At 47.0% G+C, this 22,970-nt stretch overlaps 1 protein-coding gene across 1 annotated transcript in view; it reads right to left on the bottom strand.

Moving 5' to 3' along the window:
• Positions 1–22,970, bottom strand: part of slc4a2a (solute carrier family 4 member 2a) — a 122,351-nt gene that overhangs the window by 9,384 nt on the left and 89,997 nt on the right. The window contains exons 12-17 of the mRNA XM_056293953.1: positions 21,140–21,346; positions 20,955–21,044; positions 20,289–20,455; positions 19,885–20,138; positions 18,104–18,273; positions 5,000–5,173 (exon numbers count right to left, since the gene is read on the bottom strand). Of these exons, the coding sequence (XP_056149928.1) occupies positions 5,000–5,173; positions 18,104–18,273; positions 19,885–20,138; positions 20,289–20,455; positions 20,955–21,044; positions 21,140–21,346 (1,062 nt within the window). The remainder of the gene's footprint in view (positions 1–4,999; positions 5,174–18,103; positions 18,274–19,884; positions 20,139–20,288; positions 20,456–20,954; positions 21,045–21,139; positions 21,347–22,970) is intronic.

The raw sequence follows: 22,970 nt of genomic DNA, 5'->3' as shown, positions 1-22,970 counted from the left end.
CTTCCACCATCACGATGCTCATGCTGTAACAGCCGCCACACGCTTAACGTCAGTCGCTCGCCTCTACATCCGGGCATCTAGGGCAGTAGGGCTCCATCTGATTGGCCAAATATATTGATATGCAGAGTGTGAATGCATGGCACGTGCATATACCATTTATCGCCATTCAAGTGCTTTTGCGATACGTATATCACGCATGTTGAGATCGCGATGAAGGTAAATTTTCGATATATTTTGCAGCCCTACTGGAAACACAAATTCCAATGGCCTCCTGCTGTTAGCAACATGCTCAGAACACAGCCTAATCATCATCAACATACTCCTCCACCAGAAGAACAAATTTAGAACAACCTGGAGGCACCCTCCTTCTAACATTTGGCACCTCATTAACTACATCAGGGATGGGCAACATGATCCAGAGAGGGCTGGTGTGGGTGCAGGTCTTTGTTCCAACTAAGACCAAGCAGTTACACACCTGATTCTATTAGTCAACAATAGTCTTTGCTGAGGATCTTGATTAGTAGACTCAGGTGTGTAACTGCTTGGTTGGAACAAAGACCTGCACCCATACTGGCCCTTTCAGGATCACATTGCCTATCCCTGGACAACATTATCATCCATCAAAGAGACCAACACGAGGTACTAAACACCAGAGTGATGATCCGTCCAGATGACTGCTGGACTGACCACTGCCTAATCCACTCCACTCTGTCCATCCAACTTCACCAGAAAAGAAAGGTGCAAAAAAGCAGAGCCGCCCAAAGCTAAACCTTGAAAGATTTAGGCACCTCCTCTCATCAACAGTTCCAGGCCATGCTCAGTACATCAATGCCCAAGCAGTATCCAGATGATGCTGAAAGCCACTGGGATATGCTCAGGGCTGCAATCACTGGCATCAGTAAAACCACTCCTGGACATAAGATGAACAACCACCAAGATTGGTTTGATGAGAATGACCTAGAAATCCAATTGTTAATCAACACCAAGAGAGAGGCAAGCCTTTACCATCTGGCAGAATGACATCAACAGCCAAAACAAATGAGCTGCCCATGCAAGGGCAAAGTCAGCCGCCCAAAGCTGGGTCAGAGAATTGAAGAATCAGTAGTGGATGAAGAAGGCCCTTGAGCTCCAGCACCTTGCAGATGTTGGGAATACCAGAGGCTTCTTTGATGTTACGAAAGCAACATACGGCCCCAGCCACCATCGTGTAACCCCCCCCCCCCCACACACACACACACACTTCAAAGATGGGCACACACTGCTAACAGACGAGTCAATCGAAGAGAGGTGGAAAGAGCACTACCAGGAACTTTTAAACTGGGACTCTAGCCCTGAGATGGATGTCCTCCAACAAGTCCCTCAAGTCAAGTCAAGTCAATTTTATTTGTATAGCCCAATATCACAAATTGCAAATTTACCTCAGTGGGCTTAACAGCAACACAACATGCTGTCCTTAGACTCTCTCATCGGATAAGGAACAACTCCCTACACCCTTTAACAGGAAGGAACAACAGGAAGAAAGCTCAGGGAGAGCAACAGAGGAGAATCTCTCTCCCAAGACGCACAACGTGACATGGATGTTGTGTTTACACAATTTACACAATAGAACACTGAAAGAGGATAACACAATTCTAATGGACTCATAACATTTATGAAGAATATGATGCACAGGATGCCAAGCAGTGTCCAGACGCCACCGGAACAGTCCAGGACCCAAGCCACGCGACCAGCATCATCATGTAAAACAAAAAGGGATTTATAAGATATATAAAAATAAAATGTGGTGAGAGGAATGCCAGGCAGCATCCAAGTGGTGACCACCATCACCACGGAGACCTGGGAGGAAAACCGACAGCATGTGCACACAAGGGAGACTGACATGACACCATTCACACACAGAAAAAGAGAAAGGAGAAGACATCATGCAGAGAGAGAGAAAGACATGTTAGAGAAGAGAACAGTTTGCAATAGTCATTAGTCATAATCCATTAAGCCATCAACTAGTCATAATCTATACTCTGTAATCTATCCTCTATAATCTGGTGGGCAGAACAGTGGTTGGTAAATTCATTGAGACAGAAACCGACCCACCATGCAGTCCAGGTTGTGAAGCACTCAACTTAAAGGCAACTAATTGTAGGGTAGGACAAAAAGATGAGCTTTAAGTTTGGATTTAAAGGAGTCAACAGACTCTGATTGTCTGATGGCAGCAGGCAGGTTATTCCACAACAATGGAGCCCGATAGGAAAAGGCCCTGCTGCCACCAGCTGACTTCTTCTTAACTTTGGGTACACACAGGAGCCCTGTATTTTGAGAGCGAAGAGCTCGAGATGGCATGTAAGGTTTAAGGAGATCAGACAGGTAAGACGGGGCAAGGCCATTTAGGATTTTATAAGTCAGCAGAAGCACCTTGTATTCTGATCTAACATGGATAGGAAGCCAATGAAGGGAGGAGGCGAGAATTGGTGTAATCTGGTCACATTTCCTAGTTTTAGTTAGGATTCTAGCAGCAGCCTTCTGAACCATCTGAAGACTTTTAGTACTAGAATGTGGCAGACCTGAGAACAGAACATTACAGTAATCAAGTCTGGATGAAACAAATGCATGTATTAGAGACTCTGTGTCAGCCATGGAGAGAAAAGACCGAATTTTAGCTATGTTACGTAGGTGAAAAAAGGCAGTCTTGGTGATTTCTTTAATGTGCTTATCAAAGGAAAGGCTGGGATCAAACGTAACACCAAGATTTTTGGCTGCCACACTTTGTGAAACCACAGAGTTGTCGATCGTTATCGTTACTTGATGAAATTGGTGTCTGTGTCTTGCAGGGCCAATGTCCAGCATCTCGGTTTTATTTGAATTTAAAAGCAGAAAGTTAAGTGACATCCAGTTTTTCACAGTAGCCAAGCAGGCCTCTAAGTTAACAACCAGAAGAGGAGGACTTGGCAGCACCACCTAGGCTAAGACAAGTCCAAGATGCGTTCAGGGAGATGAAAATCAACAAGGCTGCTGGTCCTGATGGAATACTGGCAGAAGTACTGAGAGCGGGTGGACCTACACTCAGACATATCCATGCCCTGCTACTTAAAATATGGGAAAAAGAGGAAATCCTTGTGCAACTTAGGGATGCACTCGTGGTCTCTATCGTTAAGAAAGGGGACAAAGCGGAGTGTGGAAACTACTGTGACATTTTCTTGCTTTCCACCATAGGGAAATTCCTGGCTGGGTCTTGGCTAACAGATTCCTCCCAAAATCAGGAAATTTTGCCAGAATCCCAGAGCGGTTTTCCTCCTAACAGAGGCACCACAGACATGATTTTTACTGCTCGCCAACTCCAAGAAAAAGCACAGGATCAGAATCAACCATTGTACACAGCCTTCATAGACTGAACCAAAGCTTTCCATTCCATAAACTGCCAGGCCCTCTGGCCAGTTCTGTCAAAAAACAGGCTGTCCTGACAAATATATCAGAGTAGTACCGACTACTGCATGACAATATGTCAGCTAGAGTACTCGGCAGTTATGGAGACGGGACAGAGTCCTTCAAGGTCCACGCAGGAGTTAAACAAGGCTGTGTCATTGCCCCAACCCTGTTCTCTGTCTTCATTAACACCATCCTCCACCTCACAGGTCCCAATCTGCCTCAGGGAGTGAAAATCATGTACAGCACTGATGGGAATCTTCTGAATATTAACAGATTCAGGGCTAAAGGTAAAACCACCACCACTTCCATCATAGAGCTGCAGTACGCCGGTGATAACACCTTAGTGTTCCTCGTAGAAGAGGAACTGCAGAGCATACTGGACGCCTGACTATCTTGCAGCTTGGCATGGCCATTAACATAATAAAAGACCATATCCTCCACCAACCCCCACCCAACAGAAATATGCCTGCTCTGCCCCCATCCATCTCTGTAGACAACACCAGACTCGAAAACGTGGAACAGTTCCAATATCCTGGCAGCCTTCTCTCCTCCAAATCCAACACTAACATTGAAGTACACCATCGTCTCAGTTGTGGCAGCCGGGCCTTCTCAAGATTGAGTAAAAGGCTTTTTGAAAACCACGGCCTCCAGGCCAGAACAAAAATTCTGGTGTACAAAGTGGTAGTGCTGCCCACCCTCCTGTATGGGTCAGAAAAATGGACCACATATAGCAGGCACCTGAAGGCACATACCAATGGCGATGCCTCAGGAAGATCCTTAAGATCAGCTGGGAGGATAAGTGCACCAACACCAGCATCCTTGAGGAGGCCAACATGCCTACTATACCTGCCACTATCGCACAACATCAGCTGAGATGGACTGGCCCTGTCCTGTGTGTGTCTGACTCTTGCCTCCCAAAACAGGACGCCGTGCCCCGGGAGGACAAAAGAAGCGATATAAAGAGGCCCACATCAAAAAGGTTTGGCATTGACCTTAACACCTGGGAACAAGCAGCAAAACACAGGGAGGCCTGGAAAACACAGGGAGGCCTAGCACCCAGCACCCTCACAGACAACCATGAGGTCGATTCAAAGGTTGGATCAGTTCATCTGGACATGTCTACTGACAGACACGCGACATCACTCAACTAAGTGACCTCTTCAGTCTTCAGTCAAGAGTTGAGTGATGAAGCGTGTCTGTCAGCAGACGTGCCCAGATGAACTGATCCAACCTTCTTTTACTGTTACCTAGATTCCTGAGCAGCATCAACACATGACCTGCACCCTGCTGCTGAAAACAAGCACAGACCCAGAAAGGAGCCAGTTACCAGAAAGGTCCAAACCACATCCTCAACCACTACCTCACACCTTGCCCACATTGCCCCAAAACATGTGGCTCCAGGATCGGCCTCTACACCCACCTGAAGACCCACAAGGACCTAGGAGGACAATCATACTCAACCCCGGGTCACCGTCAATGGTGTGTGTGTGTGTGTGTGTGTGTGTGTGTGTGTGTGTGTGTGTGTGTGTGTGTGTGTGTGTGTGTGTGTGTGTGTGTGTGTGGACACCACCAAACTCACACACTGCATCTCACGCTTGGTGAAGAGTTTGGGCAGGAGAAGCATTCTGACCGGGATGGTGAGGAGGAGGATGAAGGGGAAGGCCAGCGCAGCAGCCGTCGACATGACAACCCACAGCAGTGACAGACACACCAGCTGGATGGAGGTGAACAGGTGCATACGCAGCGTCCTCACCTGGAGAAATAGAGTCACTCTGATCCCCATGTCCAACATACAATATATCTAGTACGCTATACATGTCTATTACTACATATAGGCAGTACACTATACATATTACTACATATAGACAGTACACCATATATGTCTAATACTACATATAGACTGTCTACTACTACTCTTTTTGGCTGCTCCCGTTAGGGGGCACCACAGCAGATCATCCGTCTCCATCTCTTCCTGTCTTCTGCATCTTCCTGTCACACCAGCCACCTTCATGTCCTCCCTCACCACATCCATAAACCTCCTCTGTGGCCTTCCTCTTCTCCTCTTCCCTGGCAGCTCCATATTCAGCATCCTTCTCCCAATATACCCAGCATCTCTCCTCCACCCATGTCCAAACCATCTCAATCTTGCCTCTCTTGCTTTGTCTCCAGACCGTCCAACTTGAGCTGTCCCTCTAATATGAAAATCTTAGCATCTTCATCTCTGCCACCTCCAGCTCCACCTCCTGTCTTTTCGTCAGTGCCACTGTCTCCACACCATACAACATAGCTGGTCTCACAACCATCTTGTAAACCTTCCCTTTAACTCTTGCTGGTACCCTTCTGTCACAAATCACTCCTGACACTCTTCTCCACCCACTCCACCCTGCCTGCACTCTCTTCTTCACCTCTCTCCTGCACTCCCTGTTACTTTGGACAGTTGACCCCAAGTATTTAAACTCAAATGCCTTTGTCACCTCCACTCCTTGCATCCTGAACATTCCACTGTCCTCCCTCTCATTCACACAAGGTATTCCATCTTGCTCCTACTGACTTTCATTCCTCTTCTCTCCAGTGCATACCTCCACCTCTCCAGGCTCTCCTCCACCTGCACCCTACTCTCACTACACATCACAATGTCATCCGCGAACATCATCGTCCATGGAGACTCCTGCCTGATCTCGTCCGTCAACCTGTCCATCACCATTTCAAACAAGAAAGGGCTCAGAGCCGATCCTTGATGTAATCCCACCTCCACCTTGACCCCATCTGTCATTCCAACCGCACACCTCACCACTGTCACACCTCCCTCATACATATCCTGCACCACTCCTACATACTTCTCTGCAACTCCTGACTCCCTCATACAATACCACACCTCCTCTCTCGGCACTCTGTCATAAGCTTTCTCTAAATCTACAAAGACACAATGGAACTCCTTCTGGCCTCCTCTATACTTCTCAATCAACATTCTCAAAGCAAACATCACATCTGTGGTGCTCTTTCATGGCATGAACCCATACTGCTGCTGCTGATCATCACCTCTCCTCCTCTTAACCTAGCTTCTATTACTCTTTCCCATATCTTCATGCTGTGGCTGATCAACTTTATACCTCTGTAGTTGCTACAGTTCTGCACATCACCCTTGTTCTTGAAAATCGGTACCAGTATGCTTCTTCTCCACTCCTCAGGCATCCTCTCACTTTCCAAGATTGTGTTAAACAATCTAGTTAAAAACCCACTGCCATCTCTCCTAAACACCTCCATGCCTCCACAGGTATGTCATCAGGACCAACTGCCTATAGACAGTACACTAGTACGCTATACATATTACTAATAGAATGTACACTATATATGACCATTACTACATATAGACAGTACGCTATACATATTACTACATATAGACTGTACACTATATATGTCTATTACTACATATAGACAGTACGCTATACATATTACTACATATAGACAGTACACTGTATATGTTAATACACACAGACAGTACACTATACATATTACTACATATAGACAGTACACTATACATACTACTACATATAAACAGTACACTATACATATTACTACATATAGACAGTACACTATACATACTACTACATATAGACAGCACACTATACATACTACTACATATAAACAGTATACTATACATATTACTACATATAGATAGTACACTATACATGTTAATACACACAGCACACTATACATATTGATACACACAGACAGTACACTATACATGTCAAATGAAGTCAGTTTTATTCATGGAAGACATTTAAAAACAACAAATGTTGACCAAGTGCTTTACAAAGAGATTAGGAGGATTACAATGTAACAAAAACACAGGAATGATCAAATATAAACACAGAAATAAGAGGATACAAATGTAAACAACAGGATACAAATGTAAACACAGATATAAGTAAAAGGATACAAATATAAACACAGACATAAGTAAGAGGATACAAATATAAACACAGACATGACGACCACACGGGAGGCGGAGGACTCTTAGTAACGTTTAATGAAAATTAACGAGGGGAAAAAATAATAGGGGAGAGAGAAATGCGGGATGTGTATGGTGCTCAGGTAGTTTTGTTAGTGGGGTGTGTGAATACGCTATGTGTAGTGACAGGTGGTAATGTGTCTAGCTATGTGTTAGTGTAAATTATCCTAAGTGTGTGTAACATGCGAACGGGGGGTTGGGTGTTGTGTAAGTGAGCGTGTATCAGCCAAAGTACCAAGTCTGAGGGCAAAAGGGGAATCGAGGAGTAGTCCGAGTTCAAAGTCTAAGTGGTAGTCGGAGGAGGAGGAGGAGGAGGAGGTGGGTGGGTGGGTGGGTTGGCAGGCGATCCGGCTCTGCACAACAGGTCAGAGGTATCCTATGGGAAGCTCTGGCGATGAGTTTGAGAGAAGGCCAGGTTTTTGTAGGGGTAGAAGTGATTGTAGATGGGGCACAGCTGAGGGAAGGAGTGACCGGGGAAAAGCAGAGCCATGGTGCCAGTCTGCCAGAAGATGGCATCAGTGGCGCCATAGGGCGCACCGTGCCCGTTGGGAGGTGCTGGGGACCTCCGGGTCTGAGTCCGGTGATGGGAACGTGAACGCGCCCCAGCTCTGGTGGTGAGGAGTGGATACTCAGGCGAAGCCGAGTGCCGTGGAGGTCCAGGGGGAATGGAAGAGGTAGGTTGCGGGGGTTGTGAGGGTGAAACCGTAACAATACAAATAACTTAAAATGGCATTTTCATAAAATCACAGACAAGTTGCACAAACAACAAATGAAATACAAATAAAAGCCAGAGAGTGGTCCGGCTTGTCATGACCCGGGCCTTTAGACAGGTTTTAAAAACATCAGCGGAGGAGCAAGATCTAATGATCAGTGTCCAAGTGACCTCTTCAATCTCAACTGACTGCAGGTGTCCCCACCCTTATAAACAATACACTGACTGCAGGTGTCTCCACCCTTATAAACAATACACTGACTGCAGCTGTCCCCACCCTTATAAACAATACAGAGACTGCAGGTACCCCACCCTTATAAACAATACACTGACTGCAGGTGTCCCCACCCTTATAAACAATACACTGACTGCAGGTGTCTCCACCCTTATAAACAATACACTGACTGCAGGTGTCCCCACCCTTATAAACAATACAGTGACTGCAGGTGTCCCCACCCTTATAAACAACACAGTGACTGCAGGTACCCCACCCTTATAAACAATACAGTGACTGCAGGTGTCCCCACCCTTATAAACAATACAGTGACTGCAGGTGTCTCCACCCTTATAAACAATACACTGACTGCAGGTGTCCCCACCCTTATAAACAATACAGAGACTGCAGGTGTCCCCACCCTTATAAACAATACAGAGACTGCAGGTGTCCCCACCCTTATAAACAATACAGTGACTGCAGGTACCCCACCCTTATAAACAATACAGTGACTGCAGGTGTCCCCACCCTTATAAACAACACAGTGACTGCAGGTACCCCACCCTTATAAACAATACAGTGACTGCAGGTGTCCCCACCCTTATAAACAATACACTGACTGCAGGTGTCCCCACCCTTATAAACAATACAGTGACTGCAGGTGTCTCCACCCTTATAAACAATACACTGTCTGCAGCTGTCCCCACCCTTATAAACAACACAGTGACTGCAGGTACCCCACCCTTATAAACAATACAGTGACTGCAGCTGTCCCCACCCTTATAAACAACACAGTGACTGCAGCTGTCCCCACCCTTATAAACAATACACTGACTGCAGGTGTCCCCACCCTTATAAACAATACACTGACTGCAGGTGTCCCCACCCTTATAAACAATACAGTGACTGCAGGTGTCTCCACCCTTATAAACAATACACTGTCTGCAGCTGTCCCCACCCTTATAAACAATACAGTGACTGCAGGTACCCCACCCTTATAAACAATACACTGACTGCAGGTGTCTCCACCCTTATAAACAATACACTGACTGCAGGTGTCTCCACCCTTATAAACAATACACTGACTGCAGGTACCCCCACCCTTATAAACAATACAAAGACTGCAGGTGTCCCCACCCTTATAAACAATACAGAGACTGCAGGTGTCCCCACCCTTATAAACAATACAGAGACTGCAGGTGTCCCCACCCTTATAAACAATACAGAGACTGCAGGTGTCCCCACCCTTATAAACAATACAGAGACTGCAGGTGTCCCCACCCTTATAAACAATACAGAGACTGCAGGTGTCCCCACCCTTATAAACAATACAGAGACTGCAGGTGTCCCCACCCTTATAAACAATACAGAGACGCAGGTGTCCCCACCCTTATAAACAATACAGTGACTGCAGGTGTCCCATTGTTTATAAGGGTGGGGGTACCTGCAGTCAGTTTAGACTGAAGATGTCACCACCTCTGATTGATACAAAAACACACACCTCCGCCCTTCCCTTTGTTTGAGTCCTCAGTGTGGTCAGCCCAGTGCAGGGAAAGGTCTTCTTTGTGTAGTGTGGAGTCTGGGATATTTAGGTTCAGCCAAGTTTCCGAAAAGCACAGTACGGAGCAGTTTGCAACGTCCTGTCTGCTGTGTATGAGGATATTCTGCTCATCTGGTTTGTTAACCAGAGAGCGAATGTTGGATGTGTTATCCCAGAAAGCAGTGTGTGATATTTACAATGGCGAAGCCAGACTAGGAATCCAGCTCTCCTCCCCCACTTCCTATGCTTCAGATGTTGGTAGCTGTTGCAAAATCTGTCCCTTTACTTGGCGTCTCCAGTAACAGAGTCACTTGAGGAGTATTTCAGCTTTGGTTGGAAGTTACTCATGGATTGTTGAATATGTCAATACACTCCGTCGACACCTTCAATCCAAAAAAGAAAAAACAAATAGACAGGTAGAACAGCACCATGTTGCCATAGCACGGCGCCATCTTCTATGCACGGTGCGATCTTGTAAGGGGCAACTGAGTCGACAATATGAGCGCAAGTGCAATTGAATACTGTCATCAGAGCTTCTGTGCCAAGACCAGCAGGGGGAGCTCTAATGAGAGCAGAGAAGAAGGCAAATGAGAACTGCCTGGCAGGGAGAGGGCTAATAGACCTGGAATACAGACGGGGTTTAGGAGCCTGTGAGGGAAGTAAGGACGAAAACATAATGGGCCCATGATCAGATAAACTCATGTCGTTAAGGTCAAGAGTGTGACCGTGTACATGAGTAGGACCCATGACTAACAGGGTAAGACTGAAGGTGTAGTGACCTACTTTGAGGTTAGATATCCACCATACGGAAGAGACGTTCCCTTTAAGACAGTGGGTTCAGGGGTTAGCAGTGGGATTGTGGGTAAACTTAGGGGCGTGGTTTTGGATATATAAATCTGTTGACCAGAAGTTTGTTGTGTGGAATAAACGACCCCACGGCTGTGTGGTCACAAGGAGAAGTGGTCTCGTCTCCTTTCTTTCGTCCTCCACATTGGTGACCCCGACGTGAGCCATGGAGAACGAAACTCCCAGTGCAGCGGCAGTGGCTAACGCCGTCTCACTCCAACCGCCCGACTTCTGGGAGCCGGCTGCGGCAGCATGGTTCGCTCAAATCGAAGCCCAGTTCGCTATTAGGAACATCACCGTGGATGAGACCCAGTACCACTACGTCGTGGCGGCACTCGGAACATCTACGGCGTCACGGATATTGGGCCTGCTGCAAGCCCCGCCGCCCATGCATAAGTACGGTACGATTGAGAGACCCTTGCTGCAGGCTTCTGAGCCAGCAGAGGTGGAGCGGGCCAACTGGTGGTGTTCGCTGCAAGGCTTGGGAGACGGCAAGCCATCGGAGCTAATGGACAAGATGCTGAGTATGCTCGGTTCGTGCAACCCCACCTTTCTTTTCGGCCAGCTGATCCTCCGTCAGCTCCTTGGCCAGCTCCAAGTTGTGCACCACCAGCAGCTTTCGGGAGTTGGCCGCGGAGGCTGACGGGATTATTCTCGCCAGCCGACAGCAGTGTGCGGCCTCTCTGCTGCCTGTCCACGCGCTTCCACCACCGCCGGTTGAGGCTGCGGGCGTCGCCGCGGCGGCAGTAGTTTCTCGTCGACAGCAGGACTCAGGGGGACTGGGCTTCTACCGTGCTTGGTTTGGAACCAAAGCCAAGCAATGCTGTGCACCATGCACTTTCAGCAGGGCGGGGAAAGCCAGGGCCGGCGCTCAGTAGCAGGCCTGAGCGTTGGCCAGGAAGGCAGGCTGCTGTTTATCCGGGACACCATCTCCGGCCGGTGGTTGCTAGTTGATTCGGGCGCGCAGCGGAGCATCCTGCCTGCGACACCAGTGGACGCGATGGCCGGCGGATTCGGCCCCCCCATGGATGCTGCTAACGGCACCTGTCTGCACCTATGGCACGCGGTATGTGGAGGTCGGCGGTTCGGCTGGGACTTTGTGATGGCGAAGGTGTCCATTCCCCTCCTGGGCGCGGATTTCCTGCGCGCTTTTGAACTGTTGGTAGACATTAAAAACTGCAGCTTGATTGATGCCGTCTCCTTCTGCTCCTACCCATGTACACTGGGGGAGGCGGGTCCCATCGGCTTGTCCAACACGATTGCCACCAGGGATGAATTTCAGCGTCTGCTCGCTGAGTTTACGGACCTCATAACGCCCATCTTCTCATCAGCAGTCCCCAAGCACGGAGTGGGACACTACATCACCACCACGGGACCCCCAGTCTACGCCTATGCATGGCGCCTCGATCCAGCCAAGCTCGTCATCGCCAAGGCGCAGTTTGTCGACATGGAGCGCCTCTGCATCATGCGCAGCTCTGACAGTCCATGGGCCTCCCCACTGCATATGGTCACGAAGGCTAATGGCAGCTGACGCCCATGTGGTGATTACCACCGCCTCAACAACGCCACGACGCCAGACCACTACCCCGTCCCGCACATCCAGGACTTCTCTGTGCACTTGGCGGGGGCGGTCATCTTCTCTAAGGTGGACCTCATGCGCGGATACCACCAGGGACCGGTCCGCCCACAGGATGTGCCGAAGACGGCAGTAATCACGCTGTTCGGCCTGTTCAAGTTCCCAAGGATGCCGTTTGGGCTCAAGGGGGCTGCGCAGACCTTTCAGCGGCTCATGGACTCTGTGCTGCGAGAGATGCCGTTCCTGTTTGTTTAGCTGGTCGACATTCTTGTGGCCAGTACGTCCGCAGTGGAGTGCCTGGTCCACCTCCGGCAGCTGTTTGAACGGCTCAGCCAGCATGGGCTCATCGTCAACCCGGCAAAGTGCCAGTTGGGCCTGCCAACCATTGATTTCCTCGGGCATCGGGTTACAAAGGACGGAGTAAACCGCCCTCCCTGACAAGGTGGACGCCGTCACCAGATTCCCATGCCCAAACACGGTGCAGTCCCTGCAGGAGTTCCTGGGCGTGGTGAACTTTTGCAACTGGCTCCTTCCGCGGGAAGACCTCCAGTCCTCGTCGGCTGAGTTGGTTTATGGCCAGCCGCTGCGGGTCCCAGGGGAATTTCTCCCAGATGGCATGGCACCCTGGTCTGCTGCCCACCAACGTTCCAGGATGTGTTCCAGGATGGCGCCGGCGTTTTCACTCTAGTCCCAACTTTGCGGCACAGCCTCCCTCAGTCTTACTTCCCCAAGGACCTGCAGTCAGCCTTTCTTACATCCTCCACAAAGGCATCAATTAAATGTAGAAAATCCCGAGCAAGTGGGTTTGATGGACAACAAATATGAATGTTAAAATCACCTAAAATTAAAAGATTTAGTAACCATAAAAGAGAAAAGTCAGAGAATTCATCGGTAAAAACCTTACTGAATTTGGAGGGTCTCTATAAAATGTACTGGAATTGACTGTTCAATCTTACACAGCAGTAATTCAAAACTTGCATATTCACCAGCCGACATGGGTTTACAGATAGAATGATCATTAAAAACCACAGCCAGGAGCCCACCACAGTCAGGACCCCACCACAGCCAGGAGCCCACCACAGCATGGTGAGTTAAGACATTTATATTTTGGAGGACACAACTCCAAAAAACAGCTGGTTGCACCAGGTCTTTGCCAGGTTTCTGTGAGAAATGCGAAATCTAATTTATGGGTTAAGATAAAATTATTTAAATAAAGGACTTGTTGAAGCGTGACCTGACATTCAAAGGTGCCATCTTTGCGAGAGGTGCTGCCTGGGGAGGATGCAGAATGGTTTCCCTGTGACTGGATGAAATATGGATCAGATGACATGTGTTGGAAGCGGTAGTGTGGCCGTACTGGTGGGAATACAACCTGGTAGTATTTCTAGTAGCTGCTCATACTGGTATACTGGCATGTGTAGGGGGCGTGACGCTTGTAGACAATGGTCCAAACCCTTTGGAGAATCTACTGTGAGAAGGGGATCCAATGCTCTGAGTTAAAGGGCTTGGGCTGAACAGCTATCATTTAGAGGCGCACATCCTGTGTGTTTCTGGCAGTTTAGGCTATAAAACAAGTTTGCTTTTAATCAAATCTCAGCAATTCCAGAATAGATTAAAATTGCTTACAAAGTTCAGTTGATGGCTTTGACATGTAATTAACCAGGTGTTTAAATTCAGCTGTCGGGAAAATCGTCCCATGCCTCGGTTGACTGTGGGGAGAGGACCGAAGGTTAGAACATGCCTATTTGACTGTTTAACAGCATTAAACAAATGAGAGAAGTCCTGCTTCAGTAGCTCCGACTGCTGAAGGGGGATGTCATTCATACCAACATGGAAAATACCAGCTTTTGCATGGGAATTAATGTTAAGAATAGTTTGGGGTTATCTGTTATATCCCAAACTTTTGGACCCAGAAAACAACAGGTTATTGGTGAGCTCTTAAAGTCTCTGACGATGGAGTCACCTACAATTAAGGTAGAAGGGGAAGGCAGCTGAAAAGCAACAGCGTGTTTCCCAGAGCTCTTGTCAGGTGAACGCCTGGACCGGGGGCAATAATGTACTGGATTACTAGCCTGTCTGCTTGGCAAGCTTTGTAGCTATGTCCCCGGCGGATGGTCAGGAGAGAGCTCCAGAGGTGAGGAGATGGTGCTGCTAAGTTCATCCAGGACAGTAAACTTGTTGCTCAGCTGCAGCTCTGAGACCAGTAGATGGGAAGAGCACCTGTTTCAACTTCTGTTCTTAACCAGGGTCCAATGGTCAGCAGCCAACAGAGTTAAACAGAGCAGTGTGCCATGCTCTGCTGCTGCCCGAACCAAGGAGCAGTTCACTATGCCCGCTTCAGGATGGGGAGCATGAGCTGCAGAGTGGTGGGAAGCCAGAGAACTGTTGCTTCCAGAGACACCGAATCAGAGAGTGCCCCAGCTGGAGCCACCACAGACCACTGTAAGGGACTGGCTGAGGTGTATGTCTGGAACATAATTTCCATGGATAGTGGAGGAGTTTAGGCCTGCAATTGATTTAGCCTGTACAACAGTGATATCAGTAAAACTAGTAAGAATTCAGTTTTTTTGCTTGAGCTCAGAAGACAGCCTGTACATATCCTCCTTTAGACGAGAGATGACCGTATTTACCATTTCATTGAAGAGGCATTTACCACACCTATATCCATTATGTCTTTCATAGAGCTGGCTCTCATCTTCAGTTACATTGACTTTAAACATTTTGCAGCATAAATATAGCGGCGATAGCGAATTTTCCAAGTCTGTTCCTGGTATAGTGGGAGCAGGGTATATTCCTCATGAATGGTTCCCTGATTTTACTGAACCAACTGCTTAATGCTATAATGAGTGCAGTGCAATATGTCCACTGACTGCTGGGTGAGCCAAGAAATATGAAAATGTACAGAAGATGAGTAAAACAACTTAAAAACTCACTGGCATGAGTTCATTCAAACAAGGAGGAATTGGTGGCCGGATATGACATACTCATAATATACTCATATAACTACATATAGACAGTACACTATATATATTACTACATATAGACAGTACATTATACATATTATTACATATAGACAGTATGCTATACATAGTATAACCACATATAGTCAGTACACTCTATACATATTAATACATACAGACTGTACACGACTCTATATATTGAATACATATTTCAAGAAGAGGGAGGAACACAGGGTGACGTACAAGAGTGGAGGAAAGTGCACACAGGTGGACTATATCTTATGCAGGAGGCGCGATCTGAAAGGGATTGGAGACTGCAAGGTGGTGACAGGGGAGAACGTAGCTAGGCAGCATCGGATGGTGGGTCTGTAGGATGACTTTGGAGACCAAGAAGAGGAAGAGAGTGAAGACTCAGCCGAAGATCAAATGGTAGAAGTTGAAGAAGGAAGACTGTTGTGTGGAGTTCAGGCAGGAGGTAAGACAGGCACTGGGTGGTAGTGAAGAGTTGCCAGATGGCTGGACAACCACTGCAGAAATAGTGAGGGAGACAGCTAGGAAGGTACTTGGTGTGTCATCAGGACAGAGGAAGGAAGACAAGGAGACTTGGTGGTGGAATGAGGAAGCATATTATACAGAGGAAGAGGTTGTTAGCAAAGAAGTGGGATAGTCAGAGAGATGAAGAAAATAGACAGGAGTACAAGGAGACGCAGCGTAAAGTGAAGAGAGAGGTGGCAAAGACAAAGGAAAAGGCATATGGTGAGTTGTATGACAGGTTAGACACTAAGGAAGGAGAAAAGGACTGGTACCGATTGGCTGGACCAGGGGTGGCTAACCATGTGCCATGGAGAGCCATGTGTATGCAGGTTTTCATTCCAGTCCACTCCACACCAGGTGTTTGCACTCAGTGAAATCACCTGGCGTGGAGTCCGGCTGGAATGAAAACCTGCATACACATGGCTCTCCATGGCACATGGTTAGCCACCCCTGGGCTAGAAAGAAGGACCGAGCTGGGAAGGATGTGCAGCAGGTTAGGGCAATGAAGGATAGAGATGGAAATGTGCTGACAAGCGAGGAGAGTGTGCTGAGAAGGTGGAAGGAGTACTTTGAGGGGCTGATGAATGAAGAAAATGAGAGAGAGAGAAGGTTGGATGATGTGGGGATAGTGAATCAGGAAGTGCAGTGGCTTAGCAAGGAGGAAGTGAGGGCAGCTATGAAGAGGATGAAGAGTGGAAAGGCAGTTGGTCCTGATGACATACCTGTGGAGGCATGGAGGTGTTTAGGAGAGATGGCAGTGGGGTTTTTAACTAGATTGTTTAACACAATCTTGGAAAGTGAGAGGATGTCTGAGGAGTGGAGAAGAAGGATACTGGTACCGATTTTCAAGAACAAGGGCGATGTGCAGAACTGTAGCAACTACAGAGGTATAAAGTTGATCAGCCACAGCATGAAGATATGGGAAAGAGTAACAGAAGCTAGGTTAAGAGGAGGAGAGGTGATGATCAGCAGCAGCAGTATGGTTTCATGCCACGAAAGAGCACCACAGATGTGATGTTTGCTTTGAGAATGTGGGTGGAGAAGTATAGAGAAGACCAGAAGGAGTTGCATTGTGTCTTTGTAGATTTAGAGAAAGCATATGACAGAGTGCCAAGAGAGGTGGTGTGGTATTGTATGAGGAAGTCAGGAGATGCAGAGAAGTATGTAGGAGTGGTGCAGGATATGTATGAGGGAAGTGTGACAGTGGTGAGGTGGTGGTTGGAATGACAGATGGGTTCAAGGTGGAGGTGGGACTACATCAAGGATCGGCTCTGAGCCCTTTCTTGTTTGCAATGGTGATGGACAGGTTGATGGATGAGATCAGACAGGAGTGTCCGTGGACGATGATGTTAGTGGATGACATTGTGATCTGTAGCGAGAGTAGGGTGCAGGTGGAGGAGAGCCTGGAGAGGTGGAGGTATGCACTGGAGAGAAGAGGAATGAAAGTCAGTAGGAGCAAGATGGAATACATATGCATGAATGAGAGAGAGGACAGTGGAATGGTCAGGATGCAAGGAGTGGAGGTGACAAAGGCAAATGAGTTTAAATACTTGGGGTCAACTGTCCAAAGTAACGGGGAGTGCAGTAGAGAGGTGAGGAAGAGAGTGCAGGTAGGGTGGAGTGGGTGGAGAAGCGTGTTAGGAGTGATTTGTGACAGAAGGGTACCAGCAAGAGTTAAAGGGAAGGTTAACAAGACGGTTGTGAGACCAGCTATGTTGTATGGTTTGGAGACAGTGGCACTGATGAAAAGACAGGAGGTGGAGCTGGAGGTGGCAGAGTTGAAGATGATAAGATTTTCATTGGGAGTGACGAAGAAGGACAGGATTAGGAAGGAGTATATTAGAGGGACAGCTCAGGTTGGACGGTTTGGAGACAAAGCAAGAGAGACAAGATTGAGAAGGTTTGGACATGTGTGCAGGAGAGATGCTGGGTAAACTGGGAGAAGGATGTTGAAGATGGAGCTGCCAGGGAAGAGGAGAAGAGGAAGGCCAAAGCGGAGGTTTATGGATGTGGTGAGGGAGGACATGCCGGTGGTTGGCATGACAGAGGAAGATGCAGAAGACAGGAAGAAATGGAAACGGATGATCCACTGTGGTGACCTGTAATGGTGACCTGTAATGGTGACCTGTAATGGTGACCTGTAATGGTGACCTGTAATGGTAGCAGCCAAAAGAAGAAGACAGTACACTATACATATTACTATATCTATAGTTCTCTATATATCTATATATTTATATGTGTGTGTGTGTGTGTGTGTGTACATATAGGGTGATATATGTGTGTCCTGACCTTGCGGATGTAGGTGTGATCGGGGTGGTACTTTGGGGGCATTAGGAGCAGCAGGATTCTCTCGATGAGCTGGATGCCATTTAGAGACATGACTCCCATGTAGAGGAAAATGCCAAACAGCACAGCCAGCGGAATCTGACGCAGAACCTCACCAATCACGATGGACAGACCTGACAGGGACACACCAACTTATATGACTCCCACCAGGAAAACTCTGCACACAACAGATGACAGTACGATGGCAACAAGGCAACAGGAACCTGATGGGGTCTCAGCTTTCCTTTTGAAGACGTACAGAGGAACTTACGCCAGCCTGGGTCTCTGGCTTTCAAAGGTTTGTTGATTCACATTTCTCTAGAAAAAGGCAATTATTACTCCTCTTCCAAAAAAGTCTGCTCCCGAGGAAAATGATGACGCTAGACCAGTAGCCCTGACCTCTATTCTAATGAAGTGTCTGGGAAAGATGATGGTGTGGAGGCTGAAGTCAAACATAAATGGACACCTAAATTCTTATCAGTTTGCCTACAAAGACAATCATGGCATTGATGATGCAATACTCCCCATAATACACTTTATTTTGCAACACCTTGAAAACCCCAAGACCTATGTCAGTTAGCTGTTTGTAGACTTCAGCTCTGCTTGTAATACCCTGCAGCCACACATCCTTCAGTAATCTCAGACAAATGTCTGTTAACCTGCATATCATCAGGTGGTATCACCCTTTTTTGGACCAGCAGAACTCAGCAGCTCAGCGTGAACCAGACATCATCTGAAGTCATTAACGCAGGTGCTCCTCAAGGATGTGTGAGTTCTCCCATTCTGTTTCCATTATATATATAGTATTTCCATCTCTTCCTGTCCTCTGCATCTTCCTCTGTCACACCAGCCACCTGCATGTCCTCCCTCACCACATCCATAAACCTCCTCTTTGGCCTTCCTCTTCTCCTCTTCCCTGGCAGCTCCATATTCAGCATCCTTCTCCCAATATACCCAGCATCTCTCCTCCACACATGTCCACACCATCTCCATCTTGCCTCTCTTGCTTTGTCTCCAGACCGTCCAACCTGAACTGTCCCTCTCATATACTCGTTCCTAATCCTGTCCTAATCCTTACTGAATCAGGAAGTGCGGTCACTTTCTGATTCACTCTACCCACATCATCCAACCTTCTCTCTCTCTCATGTTCTTCATTCATCAACCCCTCAAAGTACTCCTTCCACCTTCTCAACATACTCTACTCACTTGTCAGCACATTTCCATCTCTATCCTTCATCACCCTAACCTGCTGCACAAAGAACACGAACACAACATCAATGATCTGAACATGACTGTAACTCTCCCATAATCCCTTACGCTTCCCAGCGCATAGCCGTCATCAGTCCAGTGACCATCTTCCCCGATCGCTACAGTATGTCTTGACAGAGGGTTTCAGATTCTGTCCTGCTCACTGGGTCTAAATGAAGAATTGTTCTCTTCATTCTGATTGGCTACTCATGTTTGTTTTCTTCCTTCATCTTGCAGAACTTTATAACTTGGCAAAGAAAACTGTATGATGATCATCTTGTTAATATTAATATTAGTAGTAGCACCAGTAGAACTGGCAGTAATGGCAGTGGTAGCAGCAGTAGTAACAGTAGGGGTGATGGTCACAGTGGTAATAAAGGTAGTATCAACAGTGCTTAGTAGTAATAGCTGTAGTAGTAGTAGCAGTACTGGGTATGATTTGTGATATTGGCCTATACAAATAAAATTGATTTGATTTGATTTTATGATGGATTTACCAACTAAAACAGCCACCAGAAGTCCCGTCACTCTCTGTTCCTTCACTTCCTGGATACGGGGCTTGTCACCAGGAGCTACAGCTGTGCTCATGACCGTGAGGGCATCCGTGTGTGTGACGGAGCGCACAGTGGCGGCAGACAGCCAGGGCAGACCGAAGAGCGCTGACACTCCGCCCACCGCCACAATGATCAGCAGGTCCAGATGGAAGCCAGAACCTTTCACCAACATCCTCTCCTTCTTACTGACTATCAGTCTGACAGAGAGACAAGCCAACAACATGACTGACAACCAGCCTGACAAATAACAAAACAGACAGAGAACCGGCCAGCTAAATGATCAATCAGGCAGGTTGGTCACATTTCACAGTATGAATATGGTGTGTGTGTGAGTGTTTGTATCATACGCTGTGATCTGGGACTCCATAAAGATGAGGATGAAGATGAGCAGGGCAGGCAGGACGCTGGCGCCCATCATCCAGACAGGAAACTGTCCATCTGAGCCCAGCGGAGAGATCAGCCAACCCCGTTTCTCTGGGCTGGACACCGAGAAACCACTGGGCACGCTCAGTTTCTGCACAGGGAGCCAATGAGGAGAGACTTTTCAAACTGCTGACCACACAACAGTTTTTAAAGTGAAGTAAAACATTTAATTAAGAACACCAAAACCCAGGAGGTTCTGACCCGATGCTAATATTTTGTTCCTCTCATGACCTAACACAACCACAGCTGTTCATTGCAGTACTGATACTGTACTCTATAGTCCTGTGAAGTCCAGAACAGGTACACCATGATACTGATACTGTATTATAGTCTTAGGAGGTCCAGAACAGGTATATCATGGTACTGATAATGTACTATAGTCATTAATTCAATCCTATTGGTGGAATTCAACCTATTGAATTCATGGATTCACATTATCATCAATTTTCCCTTTTGAAAGCGTTTGTGTTTTCTGTTGTAAAATATTGTTTTTCTTCATATCACTGAACACTAGAGGGCAGGACATGATGAGTTACATGGAACACCTTTAACCTCAAAAGTGAAACTTTAGTATGGCAGTAATCTGTCACCTGAGTGTATGTGTCCTTGATACTGTAGTCCACCAACACCATGATCAGAATAGCAAGAGGAACCCCAAAGTCACCGATGATCCTACGCAGCTGAAACACAAAACACACACAGTGATCCACAGTTTGAAATATCTGCATGGTTTGAAAGAGATGAGTGGACACTGGCAGGTAAAAAGAAGAGTCACCTTGCCGGGGAAGAAGGCACTGTTTTTGAACTTGCGCAGGTAGAACGCTATGAAGAAGGTTCCAGACATGAGGACTAAAGACAGGAGGGCTGTGTTGGGTTCTCCACCTGGATGCCCAGAGCTACTGACCGCCATGCTGGAGTTCCACCCACAGGAAGAAGTGTTGTTTATTAAGAAACAGCTTCGTAGAGGATGCTCCTGAAAGATCTACCTTCCAGAAAACCACAACAAGACAAAGGTCAAAGATCAAGAGTCTAGCTCTCTGATCTATGGTTATAGAGCATGGCACTAATGCTGCCAGGGTTAGGGGTCAAGATAAGTTATGATAAGATGCACTTTATTAGTCCCCATGGGGAACTTCACTCTCTACGTTTAACCCATCCCAACACACATACCGAAAGCAGTGGGCAGCTGCAGTACTCGGGGACCAACTCGAGGTCCTTTGCCATGCCTCGGTCAGGGTCACAGACAGGAGTATTAACCCTAACATTAACCTAAAAATAACATAACACGCATGTCTTTTTTATGGGTTCCATTCCCCATTTAGCTCAATGGCGCTAACATGAAGAATTTTCAAAGAAAGTGTCCAATCAATTATTCACACTAACAGATTTAAGTGCAAAACTCAAAGATATCCATAAGGACTCATGTTTGTATTAGAACAAATTAGAATTTCAAAGTACTACCACCAGTTCTTAATTTATGAACACTTTGATGAACAACTCTCAGGTTGGACGGTTTCGAGACAAAGCAAGAGAGGCAAGATTGAGATGGTGTGGACATGTGTGGAGGAGAGATGCTGGGTATACTGGGAGAAGGATGCTGAATATGGTGCTGCCAGGGAAGAGGAGAAGAGGAAGGCCAAAGAGGAGGTTTATGGATGTGGTGAGGGAGGGCATGCAGGTGGCTGGTGTGACAGAGGAAGATGCAGAGGACAGGAAGAGCTGGAGATGGATGATCCGCTGTGGCGACTCCTAATGGGAGCAGTTAAAAGTAGTAGTAGTAGTAGTTTGATGAACACTTTAACAACCAATCACCATTGAGAGTTTATCACTTAAAAGTATTAAGACCAGAACATCCAGATTCCAGAGTAGCACATATCCTGAAGCCGTCCACCTCTTGAACTCTAAACTGGACTCTAAACCAAACTCTACACTGAACCTTAAACTCTAAACTGAACTCTAAACCCTAAACTGAACTCTACACTGAACTCTAAACTGAACTCTACACTGAACTTTACACTAAACTCTAAACTGAACTCTACACTGAACTCTGAGACTGTATGATAACTGAAGAGGTGGGGGCCGAGGGTAGTGAGTGTCAGAGCCACTACAGTGTGATGTGTGCATGTTTTGTCTGCTTGTCTCCTCTCTGAAATTGGCTACCAGCTGCTAGCATCACAGCTACTTTTTAATCATTCAAAAAATGTTAAAAGCTTATTACACTCCTCTTGTGAGGTTTACTCTTACAACACATTTATGAAATGTGAAGGACATCACAGAAAACTGAATCAGTTCATCCGGACACAACGTTTATTGACAGAAACGTTTCATCATCATCTAAATGACCTCTTCAGTCTCAAGTGACTGCAGGTGTCCCCACCCTTATAAACAATACAGTGACTGCAGGTACCCCACCCTTATAAACAATACAGTGACTGCAGGTGTCCCCACCCTTATAAACAATACAGTGACTGAAGGTGTCCCACCTTTATAAACAATACAGTGACTGCAGGTACCTCCACCCTTATAAACAATACAGTGACTGCAGGTGTCCCACCTTTATAAACAATACACTGACTGCAGGTACCCCACCCTTATAAACAATACAG

Source organism: Lampris incognitus, chromosome 14 (assembly GCF_029633865.1).
Source record: "Lampris incognitus isolate fLamInc1 chromosome 14, fLamInc1.hap2, whole genome shotgun sequence".
NCBI lineage: Eukaryota > Metazoa > Chordata > Actinopteri > Lampriformes > Lampridae > Lampris > Lampris incognitus.
The sequence above is the reverse complement of the archived record's forward strand: the minus strand, read 5'-3'. Positions and strand labels throughout refer to the sequence as shown.